The sequence below is a fragment of the Leopardus geoffroyi genome, chromosome D1 (genome assembly GCF_018350155.1).
Source record: "Leopardus geoffroyi isolate Oge1 chromosome D1, O.geoffroyi_Oge1_pat1.0, whole genome shotgun sequence".
Classification (NCBI taxonomy): domain Eukaryota; kingdom Metazoa; phylum Chordata; class Mammalia; order Carnivora; family Felidae; genus Leopardus; species Leopardus geoffroyi.
Genome location: NC_059329.1, coordinates 26240396 through 26262565, shown reverse-complemented (window position 1 = coordinate 26262565; position 22170 = coordinate 26240396). Strand labels below are relative to the sequence as shown.

The 22170-nt window shown below is 47.5% G+C and overlaps 1 protein-coding gene across 1 annotated transcript in view; it reads right to left on the bottom strand.

Annotated features, from left to right (window-relative positions):
* Positions 1-7507: 7507 nt before the first annotated feature.
* Positions 7508-22170, bottom strand: part of BARX2 (BARX homeobox 2) — a 76562-nt gene continuing 61899 nt past the window's right edge. The window contains exons 3-4 of the mRNA XM_045483464.1: positions 17988-18072; positions 7508-8531 (exon numbers count right to left, since the gene is read on the bottom strand). Of these exons, the coding sequence (XP_045339420.1) occupies positions 8265-8531; positions 17988-18072 (352 nt within the window). The 3' untranslated portion in view covers positions 7508-8264. The remainder of the gene's footprint in view (positions 8532-17987; positions 18073-22170) is intronic.

The window sequence follows — 22170 nt, the reverse complement described above, 5'->3', positions numbered from 1 at the left end:
ACTTACCAGTGTAAAACCAGCTGGATTCTGGAAAGGAAATCTTGTACAGCACCTTCAGTATGCAGAAGCCTTTTTTAGAAATATACACTCACTGAATTCTTTGACGGTCATGACCACACACACATGTTCCAGGGTGCAAATAGGCAGAGCAGCCTTGATAATAAAAGGAAATGTTTGCCATCCTTAGAAAGGGATACAAAACAACCAGCTCCAACACATCTCAAGCTTTTGTATGTGTAAATGAACACCGCCTCTTCATGTTTGCATGCTGAACATCTGCTTTGATTGTACATTGTATCTGTGTAACTATGCGGAGGGTCATAGTGACTTTCTCATATGGAACTGATTTACATTGAACACAAACTTCAAATTAAAAAACAATAATTGGCTGAAAGAGAAACCAAGAAGAAGAAGAGGAGGAGGGTGGCAGAAGCAGGAAAAGGAAGACTGGTTCTAGGGTCTCGGAGGGGCGGGAGTGTGATGATCTGGGTCCATGGCCGAGGCTCCAAGGCTGGCTTTGACCTCAGAGGTCACTCCAAGAGCTGCTGAGAAGGAGCGGCAGCCGCATTCAGAGCTAGAACAGAGGACTCAGTCTTCTAAGCAGCTTCTACCAAGCATCTTCAAGCTTCTACTTGTAAGGCTCCCATTCTGGGTTGGAAGCCAATGTCAGCTAGCAATCGTTGGCATTCCAGAGTGAGGATGCTGCCCAGTTATTGTGCCTCAGACGTGACCCCTTCCTCTGAGCCTCCTCCTGGTGCCAGCATCCCTTTCCCAGGTCACTGCAAATGACAATGCAGTACAACAACTATACCCAAGCCTGTGGATACGTAACAGAAAAGGTGGGAGGGGGGCTGGACTTATTGCTGGTGTGAGTGGGTAGATGGAGGGCTTGACCATTCACAGTTAAGATCTGCTGTCTGCACCCCAAACGCGAGGCCATGCTGTGAAAGATACCCCAGGTTACAGCAGGATGAGAACAGGGCCAAGGCACCTGTAGGGGAAGCTGGGAGACAAAGGAGTCTGCCTACCTCCCTGCTTTGCCCTGAGATCAGGCTCAGTCAACTCAGCCTTGGTCTAAGTAAGGCAGGCCCGGTTCAGGGCTGAGAAGTACACTCCCAGGGGTGTCAGGTAGCTGCCTGAAGTGTTCCCCACGTTGTCTCGGCTTTCCCATCTCTGAAGTGGAGCTGGTAATAGTGCCTGCTTCACGGGGCTACTGAGATGATCCAATGTGATGATGCAAACGTCCTGGTGACAGGGCCTGGCGAATAGTCAGGGTGCATAAAGATGCCAGGCCAGAGTCTCGCTACGTTCAGCAAAGCTACGCGTGTTTCGGGAGCCAGGTGCTGGGGAAGAAACCCTGGCAGAACCAGGAGGGCTCGGATCAAGGACATTGTCGAAGGATCCCCAAACGGCAGGGACTCAGCCCAACATGCCTGGAGGTTCCTGGCAACCATTTTGAGCAGGTGCACAGCCACCATGCAGCCGCCCCAAGCGGTCTGCTCCTGGGCAGCGGGGACAAAGAATGAACTCTAGACCCCTGAGTCCCGCAGGAGAGACGACACATGTCTTGACGGACAGGGTGAACTCAAGGCAACTCTGAGGGCCCTTGTTACATTCTTGAGCTCCAGGAGAGGCCGCGGCTTGGGTTTCGGTTGTTCTTGGCCTCCTCACTGACCTGGGGCACTATTTCCTCCTCCTCTCCTCGGCCCCATTCCTCCCCACCTTCTTTTAAAAAAAGGCTTAAAGGGTTTTGTCAGTGAATGATCTTATTCATAAAGCAGGCGTGATGACAGTTTGCAGAGCTAAATGGGCACTTAACTGCGTGTCTAATAAATCTGCAACAAAAATAAACAGAAGGGAAGCGGGTTTGGGAAAGAAAGGAGGTCAGGTATGAAAGGAGCCTGTCACAGTGATTTACCACCACCCCCTCAGCAGTCAGTGGCGGCCTCGTCCCCACCCAGCCACTGTGGACTTGGAGATATGAGAGGCTGACTGGGAGCCCTGGGTAGAGGCCACTCCAGGGCACGGCCGGGTGGGCACAGCCAGGTGGGTGGGAGGAGACACAGGAAAGGCCACTGGCATCCACTGCCCACTGGGGAGGCAAGTGTGGAAGGCAAGGAGATGAAGGCAGGCTGGAGTCAAGCGCCTTCCTTTCAGCATCTGCGCCCGGATTACAGATGGAATGACCAGCCCCAAACCACCCAGGATTTGGGTGACAATCCAGGATTAGAGACACATTCAGGTGAATCTAGCAAACACCTGTTGTTCCAGTGTTAATCACCCTTCCAGGTGAACAAGGGGCCTACTTAAAATATTAACACCCCCCCCCCCCCCCACACCACCCTTAGTGGAACTAGCCTGGCGAGGACACTAAATCACCTTTCTTGCCCTGGAAGAATGCCATCTCGCAGGGAAGGGCAGGTGTAAATACCTCAAAACCCTTTTTGGAATCCCTGCTGCTTTTCCAAACCCAGTAAAGTAGGAGTTTCTCCAACAGGATTTTAACTTATTTGAGGGCAGGGCCCTGTTCCTTTGTACTCTGTCCCCCCCCTCCCCCCCCCCCCCCCCCCACTGACCCCACATTAGCACGGTATTAGGCACAGGATAGATGCTGAGCAAGCATCTGAACTGTGGCTAGTGCTACTTAAGGAGACAGAAGCCCAGAGCACTCTGCTTCCAGAGGGCGGAGGACCCCAGCACTGGCCTCCCATCCGGCTGGCTCGGGGCCCTCTCTCAAGTGACTGCCGTCTTTCTCAGTTTCTCCCTCTGTGGGCAGAAAGGATGTTTCTGGCTACTGCCCATCCCAAAGTTTTAGATTTGGCTGCAGTCCTCAAAGCTGAGCCCCTGGGTACACTGCAACCTTCCCACCATAGCCCTCCCAGGCATACTTTAGGATGCACTCACCTTCCTTTAGCCATTTCTCCATATTACCTTGTGAATGAATCATCAGGTCAAACAACTTCACCAACCCACCACCAGCTACCAGATTTGATTTTGGTATAGACGGGATTTTAATTTTTGTTTTAGACCAATGTCTCAGTAGGCATTCTCTTCCTCTCAGACTGCCCCCTGCAACACTGCCTGTGATCTCCTTGAGGAAAATTCTTCTGGGGGTATTTTCCTCAGAGCCCTGTCAATACTTCTTCTAAAAGAATTAGCAAAATGGGGGAGGGAGGGGATAGATTGACCTTTGACCATGAGCCAAGTATGGGCTCCTGATCATTCTTTGCCCTCTTTGGTCCTGGGGAAATGGGCCAAGCATTGCTTCCCTTGAGTGATGGGAATGTTTCCACGGACACCAAAGATCTTTTCCTCTGCCTTGTCTCTTGTGTCGGACAAGTGCTGGCATCCCTCAGCCCTAAAGCCAATGAGTGTGGCTCTAACAATGGCCGATGACCAGGAGAGTTGCTTCCTGATTTGGGACCACAATGTGACAGCGAGTTGTGCCCACCAGACCACTAAAAACCCAAAGCCTCTGGACATCCAAGGGAGATGTCGACAGGATACCAGGAGCCTCCAGATCCTCTCATTACGTACCCACGGGCCTTGGGACCCTCAGCACAGGAAAAGGAACTCAGAACAAGGAATTTAGGCTAATCCATGTCCTCTTTGGAAATATGGCAGGACCATGGTGTTGATGACAACAGGTGCATAAAGAAGAAGAGGTGGAAATGAATGAACAGGTTAGACTGGAGAAGAGGTGAGGTAAATAAGGAGCAAGAAGACATGACTGAGAAGGGTAAGGGAGAGGGGAGCCAAGGCAGGTCAGAGAGAGGACGTTGTCTCCTGGGCACAGAGCAGCTTGGGTACAGTCCCTCAGAGTGGGACTGAAAGAGAGAGAGAGAGAGAGGAGGGTGGCCTCTCTCTGGAAGATGCAACGGAGAAGAGAGGAGTGAAGGGGGTACCTACCCAGACAAAGAGCCACAGCAGCCCCTCAGGGCTTTAGGCAAACATAAGAGCAATTCAGTGCACAGAAATCCTGAGAAACAAGTTTGCCTTTTTTTTTTTTTGGGGGGGGGGGTGCAAGGCAAATTTCAGCCCTCTAACCCAATAGCTCCTGCCCTTCAAAGATGGGCATGACATGATAGGGGTTAAGATTTAGGCGGCATCTACAGAAATTGGTGGGAGGATCAGGCAGTCACCTAACCTAAGTGGCTGGCCCAGGCAGGAGAGAGATGGGGGAGGACCCCTTTGGACAGTCTTTACTCCGGTCCTGCAGAGTCCCTGCTCATTTTCTGCTGAGTGGACAGCATGTGACCCGGCTGACAAAGCACAACCTGTTGAGGAAAGAGCTTCATACCCTGTAAGTCCAGCCCAGCCCAGCCCAGGGCGTGGGGCAAGGCCGGGTGGAACCAAGTTGAAAGGTCATGAAAGGGACAGGGAACTTGAGCTACCTGAGGAAGGGAAGAGGAGGTCACAGAGGTCCCCAGACCCCATCTCTAAGACAGCTCTAGACCGGACTAGTCTCTGAGGAAAACTTAAAACCAGCCTAGTGAGGGCTGGTTTCTGATATATCTCTTTGGACTAATTTAAGGACTACAGGCTCACAGCATGGAACCCATTTGGTTATTGTTTGAGTCAGGCCAGGTCTGAGCCTTATGTCTCAGCCAGCCTTTGTAGACTACGTAGAAGCAAATCAGAGGGTACGGTGACCCAGAACCCCAACCCATTGTTAGGTACACACACTTGGGACACTTACTGAGAGTCTAGAACCTGCTCCAGGAATCCTTGCTCTCTAACATAAAAGATGCAAGGGTTTGGGAGCAGAGGCGGTGGCTTCTGGCAGCCTCACCTTAGGTAGCCAAGAAAGCCCCCAGCCCCTCCCTGCCTAGGACGAGGCTGACTTGTGGGGCACACTGCTGCTGAACCCCCCCCCACACACACACCCCTCCCCCCTGACAGCCCCTTGTGGCCTTGGGAGGGAGTGCTAACCTCTAAGGTCCCAGCAGAGAATCTGGCCCCTGGGCTGGTTCTCTGCATGGCTCTTGACCAGCTCTGTGACCCAGGGACAGAGATACAAGGTAACCTCTCTCTGGTTAATAGGCTTCCTATAAAACTGGAAGAAATAGCCCATTTCACGGCCTGAGGGGGCGGCATCAGCTACAAGTGCTTGTGAAAGCGTTCTCCGATGCTCAGAGACACTGAGAAGTAAGAGCCAAGGTCTCTGTGGTCTGCTTCCTTGTGTGGGCAGTTGGCCTCGGCTCTCTCCCTTCCTCTGGAAATTCTCAGAAAGCATCAGGTGGCCAGACCCTAGAATAAGACCCTGAACCCTCATGGTGTCACCATCCTGCACACCAGACAAGGGAGAGAATGCTTTCGTTTAGCAAAGGCCATACGGCCTCCTAGTCACCACACCTCAGACAACTTACGGAGTTGGTTTCTGGGTACCATCACATATCTTGGGAAGTAGAGGTAATATGGAAAAGACTAGAAGGAAAAGGGAAAGATGGAGGGAGAGCAGGGCTTGGTGTGGAATCAATGCCCACTCTTCTCAAGGCCCAGCCCTGACCCATCTTGGAGTCACAGGGCAAGACTACACAGAGCTGAGGCCAGAGGACAAACCCAGGGCTCCCAAGTGGAGGTGACACTGGGCTCAAGCCTTCCAAAATACCAGGAAGATCATCAGAGGTCTTAAACCCTCCACTGAAATACCTCCAACCCCTAGAAACAATACAGATGACAGGCCAAGGACTAAGGGCCTCAAGTCAGAAACAGTGTCTGTGTGGGGCATCTGGGTGGCTCGGTTAAGCTTCCAACCTCGACTCAGGTCATGATCTCGTGGTTCATGAGTTGAAGCCCCATGCCAGGAGCGCTGTGCTGACAGCTCAGAGCCTGGAGCCTGCTTTAGAGTCTGTGTCTCCCTCTCTCTCTGACCCTCCCCGCTCGTGCTCTGTCTCTCTCTCTCTCAAAAATAAACAAGAAAAAAAATTAAAGAAACAGTGCCTCTGTGTGTGTGTGCATGTGTGTGTGTGTGCGCGCGCGCACACATATCTGGTGTGTTGACCGTCACTACCAGACACGTCAGAAAAGGACAGTATGAGGGGCACCTGGGTGACTCAGTCGGTTGAGCTTCCGACTTCGGCTCCGGTCACGATCTCACGGTCCGTGAGTTCGAGCCCCGCGTCCAGCTCTGTGCTGACAGCTCGGAGCCTGGAGCCTGCTTTGGACTCTGTGTCTCCCTCTCTCTCTGACCCTCCCCAGCTCATGCTCTGTCTCTGTCTCAAAAATAAATAAACATTAAAAAAAAAAAAAGAAAGAAAGAAAAGGACAGTATGAGAGCCCTGCACAAGGGCCCGAAAACAACCACAGGAAAACAGCATCCAAATGAAAAGTTTTCTGGGATGGGGCTGAACAGGACAGTGCAGTTCCTTAGGAGTGAGACCAAACTGGCACAGGCCCACCCGCTTACTGTGCCCACGTGTATCCTCTGGCTCCCTGGGTCACCGCACGGTAGGCAGATCATAAAGCTGTACCTCGGGGTGGGCTAGAGGTGCAGGAGGCAGCTTTCTGCACGCACAGGGCGAGCAACCTCACACACAGCTGGGTGTGGTCTGCACAAACTGGTTCTCGGAGGCCAAATCCTTACCTCCTTTGTTCACAAGACATAAGAAAAAGACTGCTTTCTTTTTGCTGATCTCAATAGCAAAGGGGATGAAGGCATTGCTTCGCCAAATCAAAGCCGCAGTCTCTCTCGTTGTCGGTGTTAATGGAGGGAAGCAGGCAGCCGGATTACCGAAAACAAGCAGATCGGTCCCACGTACCTTTGAAAAGAATTACGTGATTTGTTTCACAGAACAAGCAACACGTTTTGCTCCCTAGTGGAGGCCATGACTAAAAGCTGGTTTACGTTTCCCGAGCCCAGAGTGACTGTGGGATGGTGAGCTGCCAGCGTGCAGGGTGGGCGCTCTGCCCAGCAGGACATCAGCAGGGAGCGTGCAGGGAAATGCAGATCAAGGGGACCCCTGTGAGGTCAGGCCTCTGGGCCAGCGGGTGCGACAAAGAGGTGGTCACAGTTCTTCAGCGAGTCTGGAGTCCCCTCTTTCCTTTCTTACTGAAAGCTGGGGAATCATTTTAAATTTCGAATCACAAGCACATCTAGCAAGGAGCTCTCAAATCTCCTTTTGTTAAAAGTGGCGGAGCCCATCATCCAAATGATCCAATTTTAAACATCCATGTTTAAAGAAAGATAAACAAGAAACCAATAAAAACGGTTACCTATGCAGGGTGGAGGTGGGGAGCAAGTCTTTTTGGATTTTTGAAACAAATACATTTATCATCTCTTCAAAAAAGTAATGTTTACAGTTGGAAGGCTACAGTGTAAAGTGGCTGAAGGCAGAGCGACTCTGGCAGAAGGCGGTGGGAGGGGTGGTGGGCAGAGCCCAATCTTTTATTTGACAGCGGGGGAAATTAAAGCCCAGGGAGCCGGGCTAGCTCTCTGGGTCTTTCTTTCCAGAAGACATATTCAGAAAGGGCTAAATATACTCCCCCGAAGAAACCAAACACCCAATCCTTTTGAAAGATTTATTTTTCATTAAAAAATAAAAGTTTTCTTAACATATCTGCGTTGCAGCTTCAGGGATGGCAACTCAAAAAAGCAAGAAAAACAAGGCGTATCCGTTCTCAGGTCACCTGACCATCTCGTAATGGGTACAAAGGCACACGAGTCTTCAAACAAACTTTATTCAGAAACAAGTCTAATAATTCAGAACTCCCTTCCCCCAACTTTTCTTTGTCCGCCCTCACTGGCCCCACCCACCCCCCCAAAAAAACAACCAAAACCATTAAATTCTCTTTCAAAACTACAGAAGTTAAGTGCTGAGTCAGCAAGGAAGCCAGGCGTGCTGCCCAAGCTTCTCCATCTCTCTCTGCTTGGACGCCGGGCTGCCCAGAGGCTGGCAGGGAGAGAGCCAGAGCAGTCCTCCACCACGCCAGGGTGGGGCTCGCAACACGGGCAGGCCTCTTGCACCCAGCCCCGAAGCCACCACCCCAGCGGGGGCAGGCAGTTCCAAGGCACTGTTTCCCTTCGTCAAGGGCATCCCATGGCTAAAGCAGCCTTTCAGGAACAGAAAGGCCTAAGGCAAGCCAAGTCTTCATCACATGCTTGTGATGAAAACCACTGAGACCCGTGGGGGAGAGAGGGACGCGGATCTCTTGTCCCCCTCCCCCCCACCGAGTTTACCAGGCTTTGGGAAGCGGTTCCCTATTCTCCCTGCCTTCTCTTTCCATTCCTCCCCATCTCCCCCTTCCCCCCAAAGAGTTTTATTTTAGCTTGATGGTGGGGGTTCCGAAGAGGCTACTGGCAACTCTTGGGGCTGGCCTGGGGGCTCTGGAATCTCTAAGGGGACATCGCATGCTTTTGCTTCCTGTGTGTCACAGAGCTCCTCCTGTCTCTGGGAGGGTGCAAGGCGCTCCTGGCTCTGGGCCTGGCTGTTCATCTTCTCTTCAGCTTCAATCTCTTCTGAGGTGGGGATGGAGTTCTTCTTGGGACGACCTTTGGGTTTTGTGGGTGCTTCCTGTCCACCTTTAAGAACCTATATGGGAAAAAAGGATGGTCATTAAATCTAATAAAGAACTTCCTCCCTCCTCTTTCCCAGTCAAGAGCATCTATACCATCCATTCCCAGCAGTGATGGCCTGGCAAAAAGGATTTTCAACTCATCACTTCTAGGGTATAAAGACATTTTTATTCGTTAAATGTTCACTACTCATTTTCCGTCAATATTACATATTTTGGCATTAAATAAAATGATCACAAACACGTTTAAAAAATCCAACTTCAACGGTAAGGAAAGAAATAAAATTAAAGAAAGGAATTTAAGAAAGAAAGGAATTAAAGAAAGAAAGGAAAGAAAAAAAATTAAAATATTACTGTGATTTCTATCAAGTTGACAAGTTAAAAGAAAAAGACAGTATTTATAGCAAGCAGAAGAGAAATACTCATACTCCAGTATGGAAGTGTAAAGGGTACAACCATCTCAAAAGGCAATCTGAGAATTCAAATCAAAAGTCTTAAAATGTGTACACTCTGACATAGAAATTCCACTTCTAGTAATTAAGCCTAAGGAAGTCATCAAAGACTGATGTAAAGATTGATCTGCAAAAAATGTTCATCAAAGAATTGGTTTTAACAGCAAAAACTGGGGGAAATATACTCTAAATTTCTGCTATATGATTGGGTAGATAATTACAGTATATCCCAAACAGAGAATACTTGATAACCATTACAGTTATTCTGTAGGAGAATGTTTAGTGATACGGGAAATATTATTAATATACTTTTGTGGAAAACAGGTTATACCAGCATAATCCAAACTAGAGGACAGACAACTATATACCACCTTGTTTGCAATATCAAGATCATCAATAATTTTAAAATTTTTTTTGTATTTTCTAATTTTTTTCAAACAATGATCATATATTTCTGTAATCAGAAAAAAATGTAAGAAATATAGAATTGTATCTATAAAGAACTTATCAAACTCAACACCCAAAAGACATAATCTAGTGAAGAAATGGGCAAAAGACATGAACAGACACTTTTCCAAAGAAGATATCCAGATGGCTAACAGACACATGAAAACGTGCTCAGCATCACTCATCATCAGGCAAATCCATATCAAAACCACAATGAGATACTACCTCACATCTGTCAGAATGGATAAAATGAGTAAATCAGGCAACAACAGGTGTTGGCGAGGATGCGAACAAAGAGGAACCCTTTTGCACTGCTGGTGGGAATGCAAACTGGTGTGGCCGCTCTGGAAAACAGGATGGAGGTTCCCCGAAAACTTAAAAATAGAGCTACCCTACGGCCCAGCAATTGCACTAGGTATTTATCCAAAGGATACAGGTGCGCTGTTTCAAAGGGGCACATGCACCCCAATGTTTCTAGCAGCACTATCGACAATAGCCAAAGTGTGGAAAGACAACAAATGTCCACTGACTAATGAACAGATAAAGAAGATGTGGTATATATACACAATGGAATATCACTCAGTGATCAAAAAGAATGAGATCTTGCCATTTGCAACAAATGGATGGAACTAGAATGTATTATGCTAAGCAAAGTCAGTCAGAGAAAGACAAATATCATATGATTTCATTCATATGTGGAATTTAAGATACAAAACAGATGAACATAAGGGAAGGGAAGCAAAAATAATATAAAAACAGAGAGGGAGACAAACCATAAGAGACTGTTTAAAAACTTTTTAATATTTATTCATTTTTGAGAGAGAAAGACAGAGTGTGAGTGGGGAGGGGCAGAGAGGGAGACGCAGAATCCAAAGCAGGCTCCAGGCTCTGAGATGTCAGCACAGAGCCCAATGCCGGGCTCAAACCCATGAGCAGCAAGATCATGACCTGAGCCAAAGTTGGACGCTTAACCGACTGAGCCACCCAGGTGCCCCATGAGACTCTTAAATACAGAGAACAAACTGAGGGTTGCTGGAAGGGTTTTGGGTGGGGGGATGGGCTAAATGGGCAATGGGCTTTAAGGAGGGCACTTGTTGGGATGAGCACTGGGTGCTATATGTAAATGATGAATCACTAAATTCTATTCCTGAATCATTATTACCCTATTATATATGTTAACTAACTTGGATGTAAATTTCAAAAACGTGTTTAAAAACTGAAAAAAAAAATATAGAATTATAGTGTTCAAGGATGTAGTAGAGAATAGAAAGTTCTAGCTAGCTTTGAAAGCAGAATAACTAGATTAAATGCTAACTCTGTTACTTTTCTGTTTTGTCTTTGGGAGAGTTCAGAGTTCTTTAAAGACTCTGAGCCTCAGTTTCTTTATCTGCAAAACAGAGATAATAATACCTTATCTCACAGGGTGACCAACAGATAGTGTACTGGAAAGAGCAAGAACTTTTTCTGAATGGCAGATTTCCTCGGTCCAGAATAGGCTTCCCACCCTCCTCATCTGGTTAACTCAGGTTAGATAGTGCTTCTCCTGGGAGCCTTCTGTGACCTCCCAAGTGGAAGTCCAACACCCTCCACCATGTGCCCTATGAGCTCTTACACTCCCTCCATGAGAGCACGTTTCATAAGCCACTGTCACTGCATGTTTACTTGCCTGTCCCACCCACTCAGCCCTTGCACATAGCAGGCATTCAATAACTGGTATTGAACAACAAGCCTTTTCCTAGAGGTGAAGAAAGATATAAAGCAAGCACAATAACAGTATCCCAAATGGCCTTTGCTGATCTCACACATTATTATCCCAGTGTGTGATGTTCACAAGGGTACCATGACTTACAAAGGGGTAACTCTAAAAATATTTATGTGTTACTTTAGAACATAACAGACAGTCCTTCCACTGGCTCTGTACTCTAGTGTGGTTTAGTTGTTGATTTTCTCAGCAGCTAGTGAGAAGGGCTTCAGGAGTACCTGGATTAGCACAGATAATTAGGAGCGAACTATATTTTTGCTGCTTACATAACTAGCTTAATCTTACCTTCTGTAGTTGAACAGAGGCTCCTTGAAGGTGAATCCTACATCTATCCCTTGCGTCAGGCTCTAGGCAAGCAACTTCTAACTACATCTCTGCAGCCACTAAATACTTACTCTTTCCTTTGAGAGGAGCACAGGATCTCCAGTGCCAAATTGTAAGAATGAATGAATTCAATAAACCATAGGTTCTTTTTTTAAAACAGCTTTACTGAGATATAATTCACATACCATACACTTCATCCATTCATATCGACAATTCTGTGATTTTTAGTACAGTCAGAATTGCACAACTATCACCAGAATCCAATTTTAGAACATTTTCATTGCCCCCCAAAAGAAACCCCACACTCGTTAACAGTCATTCTGTATTTCTCCCCAGCCCCTGCTCCCCAACCCTAGGCAACCACTGATCTTGATTCTGTTTCCACAAATTTGCCTACTCTGGACATTTCGTATGAATTAGGTTATACAGTATGTCATCCTTTGTGACTGGCTTCTTTTCAGTCAGCATAATGTTTTCAAGGGTCATCCATGTCGTAGCATATATCGATATTTCAATTCCGTTTTATGGCCAATGGATATGCCACTTTCCATCTGCCCATGTGCCAGTTGATGGGCACCTGGGTTGCTTCTACCTTTTGGCTGCTGTGAACAGTGCTGCCATGAAGATGGGTATAGAAGTATCTGTTCAGTTCTTTTGGGTACATACCTACAAATGGAATTGCTGGTCATAGGGCCACTACATTTTTTTGACAAGCTTCCAGACCTGTTTTCTGAAGCAGTGGCACCATGCCAATCAGCAGTATATGAAGGTTCCAGTTCTCCATATGCTCACCAATACTTGATATTCTTTGTGGTTATAGCCATGCCGGTGGGTAGGAAGTGGTCTCCCGTGTAAGTTGCACTTCCCTGACGACTAATGACATCTTTTCCTGTGCTTATGGGCCAGCTCTGTGTCTTCTTTAGAAGAAGAATCCTTTGCCCATTTGAAAATCTGGTTGTCTTTTTATTACTGAGTTGTAATAGCTTTTTATACATTCTGGATACAGGTCCATTATCAGATACAAGATTTACAAATGCATTCTCCCATTCTCTGTATTGTCTTTTTGCTTTCTTGAGGATGTCCTTTACAGCACAAAGGTTTTTAATGTTGATGAAGCCCAGTTTATTTTCTCTTTTGTTGCTTGTGCTTTTAGTGTGCTAAGCAGGTTTTGCCAAATCCAAGGCTGTGCATACTTACTCTTAAATTTTCTTCTAAGAGTTTTACAGTCTTAGCTTTTACATTTAGGTCTGGGGTTCACTTTATTTTTTGTATATGGCACGAGGAAACCCATTAGCTCTCAGTAAACACCTCCTTCTAGCCAGGAATCTGCTTGGCCACTGTACTTTCCATGCAAACAGCAAACACAGAGATATGAAGGGGACCTCTAACAAGGGATACATGCTGACAGAATCCACCTCTGGGGAGAAGGAGTCCCTATATATTCCTTTTCACATAAGTCAGCATCTGATTTTTAATTCAGTCTGAGTGCAGGCTGTTGAAAGCACCCAGATGTGCCAAGATGGAATTGACATGTTGAAAGCAGCTCCACTTGGTATAAAAGAGGTTATACAAAATTAAGTTGCCCCATATAGTAATCAAGTTATAAAAGGGCAGGTCTAAGGAAGCCACCTAATTGGCAAAAGAAAGTCCAGCCCAGCAATTAGAGAACACCACCCACACAGCTTGGATAGACCCCACCTGGCTGTTTTCCTACCGCATGAAAAAAAAATAATAATAAAAACAATCAGACCATTTTCTAAATGGAATAAAACATTCCAGCACAAGCAGTAATTAGGAGATAACTACCCTCTTGGCTGCTTCCCGCACTCAACCTCTGGCCCCCTGCCTCCCAGCACACCTGAGATGTGCCATTATCTCACAACCGCCCCACTCCAGGAGCTGCACATTCTCATGCACCCGGCCCTCCTCCCCAGATCCCTCCTTCCCAATGATTCCTAAAGCCAGTTCAGTTCCCTCGGTCGGGAGAGTCAGACAACCCACTGCTCTCGAGGTCACATGCCTCTCGGAAAAACAGCTTGCACACCATCTACGTCTATTAGCTGTGCCTGCTGCCAGTCTGCCTCAGAACTCTAAAACTAGAGTTTTACAACTGTTTTTCAAATGTTCTGTTGCTGAAGATGTCAGGACAGGCCTCTCTTTCTTTCCCGAGGCGCTTGGGTCAGGGACAGGCAGTTTGACAGCACAGCTGTAATGTCAATGCAGGGAGGAACCCTCTACCTCCTCCATTACTCAGACAGGAAACCGAGCAGGCAGAAGTGGTTTGTCGTGGTCAAAGAGCAAGCTGAGGGCAGGGCTGGGATTTGAACACAAAACCCTGCCCATTTGAATCTAACGCTCATTGTGCATAATGTACGAAGGATACCTAAAATGTGCCGCTGTTATTTCTTTTCTTTCCTTTTTTTTTTTTTTTTAAAGGTTTATTTGTTTTTGAGAGAGAGCAAGAGCACAAGCAGGGGAGGGGCAGAGAGAGAGAAGACTGGACTGAAGGGGGCTTTGCGCTGACAGCAGCGAACCCAATGTGGGGCTTGACCTCACGAATTGCGGGATCACAACCTGAGCCAAAGTTGGACGCCCAACCAACTGAGCCAACCACTGAGCAGCCCTGTGCTCCTGTTATTTTTAATATTTATCTGCAGTTATGCAGTCTCCCAGCAGACCCTCAGCCACGGACTCATTAACCGGGGTGCTTTTTGCTCCTTTTTCTCTGTCTTCATTTGCAGCTCTCTGGAGCAGTGAGAGTCTGCTAAACTGATGAGTGTTCCCAAGCAGTGAGAGGCAAGTTCAGATTCTCCAGCATGAATCTCTTCCCAGCACCCTGTTCAGCAGCCTTTCTGTCCTAAAGGCCGAGTGGTGCCTCAAGCAGGGCCCCAAACACGAAGACACTGACTGGGAGACGACCCAGCAAGTGCTCAGTGAGAAAGAACAAACAGCCAGGATTGCTCTCATCCCAAAGAAACATTCAGAGCCCCTGGAAATTTCAGCTTGTGTCTCCTGGCCTCCGAAAGCATGGATAGGTAAATGAGAAGGAGGAGGAGGAGGAGGAGGAGGAGGAGGAGGAGGGTGGCAGCTAAATTTCTCAGCTGCATACTATGCAGCAGGCATGGTGGTAAGAGCTTTACAGGGATTAGCTCAGTCAACACCACAACCCTATAAGGTACATGTATATTAGGCATCGTACTGACGAGGAAACAGGCGCACAGAGGTTAAGTAACCTGCTCAAGATTACATAGACAGTAACTGGTAGCATTGTGTGGAATTGTTGCCTATTCTGGAGACTTGCTGATGATGGTACATGGTCTGTGGCCCACCCAATTCTGTGACCGGGGCAGGAAGGTGGTGAATACATTTGGATCCTCTCACAGAACAGAACTGCGTGTTAGAGCTGAAAGAGATCACTGAATAATGAGGCACTTTCAGCCTGTTGCAAAACATTCTGGGTCCTCCTGGAACTAAAGCCAAAGAGAAATGGAGTGGAGGGTGAGCGTCCCATCTAATGTGCAAGATTAAATTTACCCAACCCGCTATAGCTTACAAATGCTGACCGGTAAAAACTAGTCAGAGATGCTATCTGGCCTCTGGCAGCACTATCGTTGGCCGCTGTGTGAATAACTCAGAATCAAGTGCTAATCTTTTTCCAGTTCCAATTAGGTTACTAGCCTTGAGACATCTTTATTACCCAATTAGCTTTTTCTTTTTCTCCCAGTACTTGAAGAGATAGCCTTGAAAGAGTTTTACCAGGAAAACATGAGGCAATCGGGCTCAGGCCCCCAACAATGGCTCGCTGTTCTGGGGGAGTCGGGACTCAGACCCACAAACTGAGCAACGACCCTCTCTCTCCTTTTAGCTCTGGCCATTCTGAAGTAGTTCAAGTGCTCCAAGGATTTCTGCCCATGACGCTCTTCCCACCTTCGCTTGGCCCACTTCTATTCACCCACTAAAACCAACATGAAGCCCTCCCTTCTCTATCCTGATTCTGAACCCAGTAAATGCCCCTGTTGCCCTGATCACTCTGAATGATTACTAGTTTTACAGGTCGGTCTCCTCCTCCTTGACTGAGTATCTAGCTCTAATTTTATTTTGGAACGGACGGGTTCATGACCTACCTTTGCCTCTCCATTGCCTGGTGCTCCAATATATGCTCAATAAATAACTGGTGAATGGAGAGCTTGGCGCTCTTGCTTCCTAAAGGGACCTGAATGTGGTGGGCCTGTGGCACGCTGAGGTTCAATCTGCTCACTTACTTCCATCTTGCCTTATACGACATGGATAACCAGCTCACACTGTGCCTGTAGCACAGTGGCGGGTGACCAGCAAGTGACGTCGGAGGCAAAGGCACACGCTCGTCCCACGGGCATCGGGCGGTGCTGGCAGGGATGGCGAGCTGTCAATTCATTAATCGTCTGACTCACGAAGAGATTGCTGATAACCGATTTCAACAATGCCTCTGCCGCTCAGGAGACATTGATGTCGACGATGATGATTGACGGAGGAAGGAGGTGGGTGGCAGACTTGCCCAAAATCAGTCAGGGAGGGACAGGCATGGGAACTTGGCCCAGGGTTTCTAACTCCCAGATCTGGTTCTTTCTGAGATCAGTCCCCCAGGAGGTTTCCGCCATCGTTTTCACGTGTGTGTTAGCGTTCTCGAGGTGTTGCGATGAACACTATTTAACTGAATCCCATTTATCCGGCACCTTCTCCCGGCACCTTTCTCACGTACCTGTCCTCTGAACTCTTGTGGGCTTATACAGCGCCCAGTAATTATAACTCATCATCATGTGCTCCCTGGCTGCTTCCTGGACCTCGATTCCCCAGCTGGATCACAAATGCCATGAAGGCAGGCTTACATCTTATTTCGTTACTTCCCATAATGCCTAGGACAAGCCATGGCTCACAAGAGAGGCTAACACACGTGCTGATTCACCCAGCGTATGTGTGTTTTGTACACGCAAGTGACATCTAGGCCTTGCCTCGCAAGCACTCCGCAAGCCACACGGCCTCCACCTTCATGAACATCCCTTCCGCTCAGGCTCAGGCCTTCCCAGAGGAAATGATGAGATTTGCCTAGGAATTTCCTTCTGGGAAGATAAATGCTGCCTTGTTGGCTTTTTTTTTTTTTTTTAATGTTTCCCATTAATATTAATTTACAACGTATTTATTTTTCTCATTGTTAGCAGTCAACAGCAAGAACTAAAGTTTTCAGAAAAAATTACTGGACAAAAACACAAAAAATGAGACAATGTCTTACTATCTATTAGCTATTAAAAATATCTATTAGCTTACTTGTTTTCCTGAAAACTAGGGGATGGAGAATTACCTTAGCTATTCTCCAATAGCTAAGGTAATATTCTCCAGTGATTGTATAAAAAAAAAAAAAATCAGATTCTAGCCATTGAAATGCCAGAGGAGATGGCACATGACCAGATGGGTTAGCAAATTAGAATGTAAACCAAGCAGGCCTGGACCCCCTGGTCCATGCGAGACGAGAAAGGACCAGTAGGATTCAGGGAGGATTGACAAAGGACCAGGTCCCAGGTTTCTGAGGATTACAATTCTCAGGTTTCTGAGTATTCCTGGTCCCTAAAGAAAATAGGCTGCTTCCCAGCCTCTTTTCCCAGCTCACCTCTGTTCTCTGGGCTTTGACCTTTTCCCCTTGCAGTTTACAAAACTGGAAATGAAACACTCAACTACTTGGGAAGTTTGGATTTAACACATCTTTCAAACTGTTTTTTTTTTTTTTTTTAAGGAAGTTGAGTTCCTCAAAATATAAGAGATGTAGATTTGTTTTTTTTTTGGGGGGGGGGGTTGTTTAGAGAGATGTTTCTGTTCATCAGTCCATTGAAAAACCAAAGATGGAATGAGGCATTAGCTAGGTGGTAGAGCAGTATTAGGGACCCCGTAGTCCTTATATCAAGTGCATCAGAGGAAGCTGGGAGCTTGTTAGCACATGCATTCCCAGCCCTGTCACAGTTCTCTGCAGTCAGGGTGTTGGGAGGCTCCTGGAGTTCTACGTTTTTGCCTGCAACCCAGGTTACTCTGATACCCACTAAAGTTTGAGAATCACTGCATTACAGGACTCAGAGCTACAGGAACAACAGATGGGTCCTATATGTCATTATAAACAAAGAGTACTGACTTCTATTCTAAGCTACTGGTAGGAGGGGGAAGGAAGTTCTTTGAAAAGGCTAGCAGGTGGGGTTAAAACTAGCAACTGAGAAGCCTGTGGGCTTTCTTTTATTTCTAAGGAAACTGTGAAAAAGAATATCCTTCTGGTCAGGAAATCCAGGTCAGGAGGAATGACTTATCTGACTGTTCAAACTGCCTCCCCCCACAGCCAGCATCATGATAGGAATCACACTCTCTGGAACCCAAACCACCAAATGGTCCTTCCTGCCTCCTTACCAGCCCTGTAGTAAGAATTTTTCCCATCATGATGGGCACACGGTGAGACTCACTCTCTTCTTTCTTACCATTTTCTTCCACTTCATCCTGCGGTTCTGATACCAAGTCTTCACTTGCAGTTGAGTGAGTCCCAGAGACTGGGCCAAGTCCAACCTAGAAGGCATGAGATAGAGGAAGGATGAGGAAGGAGGGAAAGAGCAGTAGAGATGGGGTCCTTTGATCAACTCTGGCACTGCTATCAATGCGTGAACGTCCCCATTAAACCAGTTCTTCCCCCCAAAACTATACTTTCCAAGAATCTCATGGGTGAAACTCTGGGAACCTAGAAAACAGTTGCCCACACCCACAGATACCTAGGGCAATCATCTTGGAAACATTCACTGTCTACACTGGACCCAAAGAGGATTTCTCAGCCTTGACTGCAAAGTCCTCTTTCTGACCTGACAGAGTCTTTACTGGGATCCTACACAAAATAAGGGCTCTGACCCCCAAATCCATACTGGAAAGGAAAAGTTAAGACCTATCATCCTTGTCAAAATCCTGCTCATCATCCCAGATCTGGCTCAAGCCACTCTCCCCCCACCCCCACCAGGTGAGCCTCCCCACACCCATGACACCTCCCATGGATTATCCGCTCTGTACCTTCCCAACTGTCAGCCCTCACCGAGGTGGCTCCACATTCTCAAGTGTTCTCTAACTGTTTCACATGAATAATTTGTGACTCCCTGACTCAACTGCAAGGGCAGAGTCCACAAATGTGCCTATCACATTCTAAAGCCAGACCAAGGACTCAAAAATACCTTCTGATGGATTGATTCATTCCTGCTCAAAAATACCTTCTGATGGATTGATTCATTCCTTGTAGCTGCCCTAAACTGTTATAATGGTAGACTCCAAATGAAATTAAATCAGTAGCCCCTCCTGTTTCCCATTCTGCTTTTAACCAGGGTTCTGCATTTCTCTGTAGCCCTCTGAAAAGTCCTGAATGTCAAAGCCATTCCTGGGAGGTGTGAGGTTGGAGCTACTTCTGACAACAGAGCAACTATTTCTTGAGTACCCAGGCCCCCGTGCTAAGCCCCTGACATAGGCTGTCTTATTTCTTTCATTCACAGTGCTGTGAAGTAGGTATAATTATTCCCCATCTTATGGATGAGAGATTTGAAGCTTGGAGAGACTAGAATCTCTTGTTAACCATGGCTAAATCCTGTCTGCTACCTGCTTTTGTAAATAAAGTTTTGTTACATACTGTCCGTGGCGGCTTTCATGCTACAGCCTGAGAGTTGAATGGTGGAGACAAAGACTATATGGACCACAAAACCGAAAATATTTTCTCGCTGACCCTGTACAAGAAAAACTTTGCTGACCCTTGGTAGATGATCCTAGAGTGAGAAGTGGAGCCAGAATTCAAACTTGCTTACATCTGTCTTATAGTCCTCCTCCTGTATAGGGGCTCCCCTCCACCCACCATATTTTTGTACAAGTTAGATCTGTCAAAGGGAAGTCCTTGCTCAAGCTTTTGTGGAGAAGAATGCAGGGGTGGGTGCCACATCATAAGGTGTAGCAAACAACCCAATTGGAGCATATTAAATGTGAAAAAGAACCAGGCTTCCAAACCCAGTCCTCAAGATTACAACTACTTTGTTGACCTACTTTGTTAAGAACCCCAGGTCTACCTGAGCATCAACTGGTTGGACCGCCTCCTTGAGCCAACCCTAGCTGTCTCCCTGTGGCTCCAACCTGGGTCACTGCAGAAGTATGGACAGCTAGAGCAGTAATTTGGGATAAGCACCCTTGATATAATGAGCAGGGGTCACCACTTTCAAGGGTCCCAGGATCCTGAGGATTACAATTCTGAGGTTTCTAAGGATCATAATTTGTGGATCTAAGGTCCCTTATCTCACACAAACCTTCAGAGCCAAGAACCTGAGCCTTAGGGACTCCCAGGTGTGAGTTCTCAGCTCCAACTATCTTCCCCGTGAGAGTGACGAGCAACATTTCACCATCAGGAAGGCCAATGGGTATCGGCAATGAAGGTTCCAGGTGCTAATTCCTGGTACTGCCGGGTGCACTGCCCAGCCCCCCTGCTCCGACTAGAGTGCACAATTTAAACCTCCAATACTAAACACAGTCTTTCTCCGAGGAACTTCAGAACCTGTCTTAAATCTGCCTTCATGTATGTCTGGCCGTCCCAGGAAAAGGGCTACTGGAAGCTAACAGTTTCATTGAAAGTGATTAACAGACTGAAGCTAATAAAGCCCCGGTGCCAACAGCACTTAGGTCTCCCCCCGCTAACGGAGAGCTGTTTCCCAGGCAGTCGTTCATGAAGAACCAAGGACCCAGGGGGCCATGCCACAGGCTTCTGGTCTCCCAGGCTCCCACCGCGCCTTCCAGCACGGTTCACCTGAGGCCATCAGGTGCATTAGTCAATGGAAGGCTCAGTTCACAGCTCTGTGCGTTGTGTTAGCACATGGCGTTAGCTCACTTGGGAAAAATGCACCCCTGACTCACTCTGGCTACAGAAACAGCTTCACTGTCATCAGCTTTCTCTCATTACCTGCCACCGTTACAAATTCTCACTTCCCTGCATATTCGCTTAAATGGGGTCACCTAGGAAACTGGAGAAACAAACAAAGGGGAAGAGGGAGAAAGCTGTGGGAGGAGGGAGTGCTCATGGCCCTGGTCACGTACATAGGGAGGTGAGGAACACGGGAGAGGGCGGGTTAAGGCAGCAGCTTCCATGCCAACCAGATGGTGTCCTTCTCCCCAGGCAAGTGAATCAATCCTACGTAGGTCACCTGAGAGGTGCCTGGGCAGGTATCCGGAAGTCCCAGGAGCTTTATTAGGAACTAACATTTCTGTTAAAGAATCCTCTGGCTTCTAGAACATAAGCCTAAAGTTTTACCTTGTTGAAGCCCTTCTGGTAAACCACCACACAAGTGGTAAATAATGCGCCCACCTCACCTGGTTGCCCACATCCCTGAGGCTCTCCATCACATGCCGGGGGTACCAAAATTGCTGCTGATGCCTAGAGATCCCTTCTGTTAATCCCCAGTTCACAGCCACGTCTCCACTGTCCACCCAAAGGCTCCTCAGATGCTCAAGTTCAAACAGAACTCACTCTTTCCCCACCAAACCCAGTCTGTCCTCTGCCTTGCACACCTGCAGTTATGGTGGTCCGATCCTGGAAGCGCAGAATTCCCACTCTCTCCTCTCTTCTTCATGCCAGTGTCAGTTCTGTCCATTCCACCTTCAAAACTGTTCTCCAATCTCTTCTCCCCTCTGTGTTCCCACTGTCACCACCTTAACTCGGGTGTTCAGTGACTTTCCCTGGACTCCCTCCCATTCTCCTGCTCCATCGCTTCCCTCTCAAATCAATCACTTACGGTGCCACCAAAGTGAGGAGTCTAAAATGTCAACCTGGCCATGTCATTTGCAGTGCTTGGTGGCTGCTGACGGACAGCCTAGACAAAGTCTGCATTCTTGGGCCAGGCTCACGAGCCTTCCCATCCCCACGGCCTCATCTCTGGCCACGCCCACACATGCACCTTCATCTGGAGATGTCCCTACCACTTGCATTTCCCTCAACAGGGAGACGTGCCTCTCTGCCTCTGAGTGCCATTCCCTCTGGAATCAAAGCTCTTCGTAAATGCTGCCTCCTCTGAGAAACCTTCCCGATCCCCACCCGACACACTCAGCGATATCTCTGTGCTCCTCCAGCCCTTGGTAACACACCGGCACCAGTACCCACGCACTGTGTTGTAGTCATTTGTCATTTCCTTCCCCTTGATCCGGACTTTCTAGACTCATCACCCCTGCCACAGTGCCCAGCATACGGCAAACCCCTGATGGGTGCCCAATTAATTGAATGTGTGCCCTTTGGTCAGTGGTTTATAGACTCCTCTCTCACTTAAATTTGTATCAAACAGCTACTAATAGCTTAAGAGATGCATTGGGGTTTCCTTCCCCTTTCTCTTTGCTAGGACTAAGGGCCAAACCTAGCACAGACCAGGAAGTGAGCAGAAAGGACTTGGAAAATCCTCCCCCAAAATAGATCGCTCATTAGCTCAGCCACTTCCACATCTCCAGAGTGAGTTTGAAGAAACAAGACAAGACATACATTCTTGCACAGTCTGCAGTTTAGATACTAAAGAAATAAGGTGAGAATCTGAGTAAAGCAGGGGTCATAGGTCAATGATCTGGATCTCAAAAGAGTTTAAGGAAGGGCCTCCCATCCAAGTCCTCCTCCTCTCA